The following is a 7,500-nucleotide window of genomic DNA, read 5'->3' as shown; positions in this document are numbered from 1 at the left end:
CCATTGAAGTTATACTGGAGGACCCTGACCTGTTTCTGTTTCTGTTTCTGTTTTGTTTTTTGTTTTGTTTTTAATACTGAATGAATGTTAAGTTAAATGATCTCTGTCTTAACCTGTTGGCACAGGAAAAGAAAATTTGAAAACATACAGAAATACCCATTGTAATAGGTGAGCACATCAATAAACTGTGTCATATATTTATTTAGGTAGAAATTAAATGTTTGATGGCACAAGGGTTTTCTGGTCTAATTTCTTTCCGCTTTCAGTCTAAACAGGTTGAAAACTGTTGTACTTAATATTGTTTGGCCCGCGACTCCCTATATTTTTCTGTATGCGGCCCACAACCAAAACAGTTTGGCCACCCCTGCACTAGTTCCACCTAGTGGCACCATATTGCCTACGAGGAGCACTAGCTAGTACGCTCCTGCCGTGACAACAGTGTTACAACACTGCCATCACACAACAATGGCTGCATGTGCAACAAGTCAACCATAACAGGAAATCACACACACCCCCTTCCCCAGCAGGAGGAAGGCAAAAACCAGAATGAACACTTTCCTGTCCACCAACAAGGAGGCAGGGTCTAACGCTGGCCAACCAAGGGCCCAGTCTCAAGGGCAGCTGCTCAAGAGACTAGGGCAGGGTCAACAAGGTCTCTTGAACATGAACAATGAAGACAGCGCCTGCCAACCAGATACCAAGACATCCCTCAGATCAAATCTGACAGGGCAAGGATGACATCCAGAATGCTGTACAGATCTCCTCCACACCTGTTCCGCGGAACAGGCCCGTCAATGCTGCAACAGCCCGCGTGGAGTGTGCATGGTGCACAAACAGTGCTCTATCAGCATGGTGCACAAACAGTGCTCTATCAGCATAGTGCACAAACATCGCTCTATCAGCATGGTGCACAAACAGCACTTTATCATATCGTGCACAAACATCGCTCTATCAGCATAGTGCACAAACATCGCTCTATCAGCATAGTGCACAAACATCGCTCTATCAGCATAGTGCACAAACATCGCTCTATCGGCATGGTGCACAAACAGTGCTCTATCAGCATAGTGCACAAACATCGCTCTATCAGCATAGTGCACAAACAGTGCTCTATCAGCATGGTGCACAAACAGTGCTCTATCAGCATGGTGCACAAACATCGCTCTATCAGCATGGTGCACAAACAGCACTTTATCATATCGTGCACAAACATCGCTCTATCAGCATAGTGCACAAACATCGCTCTATCAGCATAGTGCACAAACATCGCTCTATCAGCATAGTGCACAAACATCGCTCTATCAGCATAGTGCACAAACAGCACTTTATCATATCGTGCACAAACATCGCTCTATCAGCATAGTGCACAAACAGCACTTTATCATATCGTGCACAAACAGCGCTCTATCATATCGTGCACAAACATCGCTCTATCAGCATAGTGCACAGACAGCACTTTATCAGCATAGTGCACAAACAGCGCTCTATCAGCATAGTGCACAAACAGCGCTCTATCAGCATAGTGCACAAACAGCGCTCTATCAGCATAGTGCACAAACAGCACTCTATCAGCATAGTGCACAAACAGCGCTTTATCAGCATAGTGCACAAACAGCGCTCTATCAGCATAGTGCACAAACAGCGCTCTATCCGCATGGTGCACAAACAGCGCTCTATCAGCATAGTGCACAAACAGCGCTCTATCAGCATGGTGCACAAACAGCGCTCTTTCAGCATAGTGCACAAACATCGCTCTATCAGCATAGTGCACAAACAGCAATTTATCAGCATGGTGCACAAACAGCGCTCTATCAGCATAGTGCACAAACAGCACTCTATCAGCATAGTGCACAAACAGCACTTTATCAGCCTGGTGCACAAACAGCGCTCTATCAGCATAGTGCACAAACAGCGCTCTATCAGCATAGTGCACAAACAGCGCTCTATCAGCATGGTGCACAAACAGCGCTTTATCAGCATAGTGCACAAACAGCGCTCTATCAGCATGGTGCACAAACAGCGCTTTATCAGCATGGTGCACAAACAGCGCTTTATCAGCATAGTGCACAAACAGTGCTCTATCAGCATGGTGCACAAACAGCGCTTTATCAGCATGGTGCACAAACAGCGCTTTATCAGCATGGTGCACAAACAGTGCTCTATCAGCATGGTGCACAAACAGCGCTTTATCAGCATAGTGCACAAACAGCACTCTATCAGCATAGTGCACAAACAGCACTCTATCAGCATAGTGCACAAACAGCACTCTATCAGCATAGTGCACAAACAGCACTCTATCAGCATAGTGCACAAACAGCGCTCTATCAGCATAGTGCACAAACAGCACTCAGATGGGGCACAGACGGTGTAAACTTTCCTTCCTCTCAGCAGCATTGGGAGGAGGAAAGAACGTGTCCAGTTGAATCATCCTGGACCTATAAGAACTGTTGATGTTCTTGGGTACAAAGAACATATTTGGCATGAGCGTAGCACTGCTCGAGTCCCCACGAATCAGCAAAGAGCTGGAGTGGACTGACAAAGTGCACAGATCACCCACTCTCTTAGCCGAAGTCAGAGCAAGCAGCGACGGAGTCTTGATCGAGTAAAGCTTCAGAGAGATTTGAGCAATGGGCTCAAACGGTTCCTTGGCCAGGTTTGCCGACAGCTTCTCCATCCTCACTCTCAGCAACGGAAGGGGGGGGGGGGGGAATGCACATAGGCGTCCACTCCCGGAGGAGGTGCAGAGCACAGAGATAACTACAGGGGACACTGTGTGTTCTGCAAACAGGTCCACCTACGCCTTTCCAGAGCGCGACCAAATCTGGTCCATGACGTTGGGGTGAAGTCTCCACTCGTCCTTCCAGGGACCACCTCTGGACACGAGGTTGACCCCAGTGTTCTCCAGGCCCGGTATATGGGGAGCTCCTTAGAGAATGACGCTCTGTGGCTCACAAACATAAGTGTCTGCTGGCTCTGTACTCAAAATAAGAAGAGGTTACCTGGATGTACTGTAACTCAATTTCCTGCTGCAGCTCCTTCATATTAAAAGCTTTCCGCTGACAAACTAAGGGGATGCTTTTATTGTGAAAAACATGTAGGAAATGAATCTGTTTATCGCTCTGAGCTAACAGCTTCATTAGCTGTGCTATTCTTCAATAAAACAACTCCACACAACAGCGCTTGGAGATATTTTTCAGCGGATCAGTTGTAAACACTGCAGAGAGGAAGAGTACAAGCAGAAGTAAACAGTAAACAGTCAAATAAGGCTGATATCAGAACGTACAAACAGGGAAGTAAAGTATATTAGCACCCTGCAATTGCCACTTGTGGCAGCAGAGGCCACTGTTGCTACTGCTCAGCAGCTTTCTATTGGGGATTTTTTTACGTGATCTATGCATGAATCATAATTATACTTTCCTGAAGGTTGTGGACAAAGTGGTATGTGTGTTCACCTGCTCTATACCAGCAATGCACCATTGATCGAAGACCATCTGAGAATAATGTTCACCTGGTTCAGGTTATCTGCCCACAGATTACACATAGAAACAGGAAGGTGGAGCCGTACACCACCTGAACAACGTATGTGCTGCTGTAGGACTGGCGTGCAGAATGAGGAACACATACTTGTGTGTCCTCTCACACATATTTAGTAACACTGATAGAGGAAAGTTGAACATGTTACAGGCTTGCCTAGCAGTGTTGGAGCACCAGCAAGTTCTGGCTGACTGATGTCGGTGTCTGTATTGTAATGTTTATGTTGTAATATATTGTATTTGTGATTTAATTGTTGTATTGATGATGGAGTATTTCTATCTTGTAATTTATTGATTATTTTGATTTTTATTGTTTGGACCCCAATATTTTAATATTGTGTCAATAAAGTAACTCACTAACTAACTGTTTACCAGTGTTGTAGTTTAAACGCAATCAAGTCTGAATCCTGGACTCATTTTCAGCACTTGTGACTCGACTTGGACTTGAGCACTGATGACTTGGACTTGGACATTTGTCCTTTTGGACTCAGAAGTTGGAGACGAGGACTTAAAGACTGTTTGTTTGTTGTTTGTTTGTTTGTTTGTTTTTTGTAATAGGACCTAATAATTTGGCATAAGATATTGATAGCTATATTTAGTATGACATTATTACATTTTGTGCAAGGTGTGTTCCACCTACATGCGGATTCACGCTCATCTTCAGTAACTGGATACTTGAGACTCGACTCGGACTCGAGATGTACTGACTTGACTGCAACATTAGTGTCTACTACAGTAAATGAATGAGAGATCAAATCAACAAATCAAGCCCTCCCTGCTCTCTCCCACTACCCTGCAGATCGTCTATGAGGTGGTGACGGACGGCTGGCTCACCTATGTGGAGGGTGTCTGCGTCATCTGGTTCACCATCGAGGTGTTCATGCGCGTCATCTTCTGCCCAGACAAGGCAGAGTTCTTCCGCAGCACCCTCAACATCATAGACTTTGTGGCCATCGTGCCCTTTTACCTGGAGATGGCGCTGAGCGGCCTCGAATCCAAGACAGCCAAAGACGTACTGAGCTTCCTGCGTGTGGTGCGCTTCGTCCGTATCCTGCGTATCTTCAAGCTGACGCGGCACTTCGTGGGTCTGCGAGTCCTGGGCCACACGTTGCGGGCGAGCACCAACGAGTTCCTGCTGCTCATCATCTTCCTGGCGCTGGGCGTCCTCATCTTCGCCACCATGATCTACTACGCCGAGCGCATCGGCGCCGACCCGGACGATCCGACGGCCGCGGCCCACACCAACTTCAAGAACATCCCCATCGGCTTCTGGTGGGCCGTGGTGACCATGACGACGCTGGGCTACGGGGACATGTACCCCGAGACGTGGTCGGGCATGCTGGTGGGCGCCCTGTGTGCCCTGGCCGGCGTGCTGACGATCGCCATGCCTGTGCCCGTCATCGTCAACAACTTTGGCATGTACTACTCGCTGGCCATGGCCAAGCAGAAGCTTCCCAAGAAGAGGAACAAGCATATCCCCCGAGCGCCGCAGCCGGGCAGCCCCAACTACTGCAAGCCGGACGCCCTCGCCATGGCGACCGCCTCGCCGCACCGGCTGATGGGTAACGTCATCGGGCCGGGCATGGTGGGGTCCGGCAGCATGATGGGGACCGGAGACTGCCCTCTGGCACAGGAGGAGATCATAGAGATCAACAGGGCAGGTGAGTTCCAGAGGGAAGGGTGTGTGTGTGTGTGTGTGTGTGTGTCTGTGTGTTAGTTACAGTATAATACATTACTGTACATCCACAAACACAGCAGACACCAGATAAGACTCCCTGTAGAGCACTTAACCTATCTCTCTCTCTCTCTCTCTCTCTCTCTCTCTCTCTCTCTCTCTGTGTGTGTGTCTCTCTCTCTCTGTCTCTCTCTTTCTGTCTGTCTGTTTGTCTCTCTGTCTGTCTGTCTGTCTGTCTGTCTGTCTGTCTCTCTCTCTCTAAAACAGGATTTAAGGTTTATGACTATGAATAGTCATGAGATTAGCTTGTCACCACCGCATGTGACAGCACCCTGGCATGTAATTAAACTCTGAGAGGGTGTGTGTGCGCGTGTGTGTGTGTGTGTGTGTGTGTGTGTGTGTGTGTGTGTGTGTGTGCATGCGTGCGTGTGTGTGTGTGTGTGTGCGTGCGTGTGCATGTGCGCGTGTGTGTGTGCGTGTGTGAGGATGACAGGCAGAGAGGGCAGAGGAGGGGTTACTAGGGGTGTCACAATATATCGTCCCACGAAATTTCGCGATAGTAAAACGTCACGATATGTATCGTTGAGATGAAATCTCATATCGCAAAAAAAAAAAAAAAAAAAATTCTTCAAAAAATAGACTAAGAAACGTCTTTGTTTGTTGAAGTTCAATGTGTGGAAAGTAGTTCAGTTGAACAAGTCTCTGAAGAGACACATGAGAAGTTATACAGGAGAGAAACCATTCAATTGAGTTTCTGGCAAAACTGTTTACTTGACAGGAAAAACTGAAGATGCATAAAAAATAGATTAAGAAAAGTCTTGTTGTTTGAGTTTGAAGAAAAACTGAAGATGCATAATGAGAATTTATACTGCTGAGAAACCTTTTAGTTCAAAGTAAATCTAAGTGACGGTGTAACTCATTCTATTTCAAGATAAGCCTTATCTCCAATCTCATGTTTTTTCTAGTTGTTATTGTAATAACAATTTCCCACAACAGCATGTTTTGTATTTGTGCATTTCAAATAAAATACTACTTTTCCAGTCATATATTGTCATTATTCAAGTTTAAAAAAATATTGTTAAAATCGTATCGTATCGTATCGTTATCGTGACCCCAGTATCGTGATACGTATCGTATCGTGAACTAAGTGTATCGTGACACCCCTAGGGGTTACCGATAGCCAGTTTGATCCTGGGCTTTTCTCTTCTGTACTTTTTCATTTCTCTGTTGTTTTGGAACCCCCCCCCCCCCCCCCCCTCATTTTTAATTAATTAATAATAATCCATAGTTACGTGAAACGTCATTCAGAGTAAATCCCCACACCGAGTTACTTCCTTGTTTACTTTCCTTCTGCTGTACACAGCACACACGCTGTATGCTGCGTATGATGCTTTGCCTGGCGGCCATGTTTAGAAATTTATCTTAAAGGGATACTCCACTTTTTCGGGAGTTTAGCTAATTTGCCACACGCCTCCCCCCCCCCCCCCCCCCACCCACCCCCACATAACCAAGATACAGCATGCCTTACCGGCACTGTCTCCACAGTTTATGAGCTACAGTCATGAAGTTAGTAATTATCGCCATAGAATGGAGGCTAATGGTACAGCTGTTAAAAATCTGCCAAAACACACATCTCATGGCGCCGAAATACATGTTGTGCTTCGGGTACTCACCACACAATGAAGTATTAATCCAAAATACACAGAATCAGTCTTTCTGGAAGGAAAAGAGGTAGCCGGCACTACTTTCCAAAGATGGCCACCGACCTATTTTCCTTCCAAAAAGACAGATTATGTGCATTTGTCGGCACTGACAGACACCCAGACATGACTGACAGATGCCCAGACATGACTGACAGACGCCCAGCAGTGTTGGGGAGTAGTGAACTACATGTAGTTGAACTACATAGTTGAAATACATTTTGCAGTAGCTTGCTGGTAGTTCAACTACATACATATTTGTGTAGTGAGTCAAGTAGTTAAACTACTTTTTGGTCATTTTTGTGTAGTTTAACTACTCAAACTACCAACTACAATTTTGGGCAATAAAATGAAAGGAATGTATATAGGCTATATTTATTTTTATTTTACCATTACTGTTGAACCAGAACCCCCTTTGACAGGACTGCCCCTTTTTCTTTCGTCCTGATCGCTTTGAAGGCACCATAGACCGTGAAGTCAGCCAGGATCCTAACGTTACTGTATTTCTTGACAAGACACTACGCCGCCTCTGATTGGCTTGCCCTGAGATTCCTACCCTAAACTTAACCGATCCTAGTCAAGTCTTTATTGT

At 45.9% G+C, this 7,500-nt stretch overlaps 1 protein-coding gene across 1 annotated transcript in view; it reads left to right on the top strand.

The window, feature by feature from the left end:
- Positions 1–7,500, top strand: part of LOC310787772 (voltage-gated potassium channel KCNC1-like) — a gene marked incomplete at its 3' end in the record, with an annotated part of 162,222 nt that overhangs the window by 114,814 nt on the left and 39,908 nt on the right. The window contains exon 3 of the mRNA XM_083649259.1: positions 4,333–5,194. Within this exon, the coding sequence (XP_083505385.1) occupies positions 4,333–5,194 (862 nt within the window). The remainder of the gene's footprint in view (positions 1–4,332; positions 5,195–7,500) is intronic.

This window comes from Poromitra crassiceps (assembly GCF_964638095.1).
Source record: "Poromitra crassiceps genome assembly, chromosome: 13".
NCBI classification, from domain to species: domain Eukaryota; kingdom Metazoa; phylum Chordata; class Actinopteri; order Beryciformes; family Melamphaidae; genus Poromitra; species Poromitra crassiceps.
Note: the sequence above shows the minus strand (reverse complement) of the source record. Positions and strands in the feature narration are given on the sequence as shown.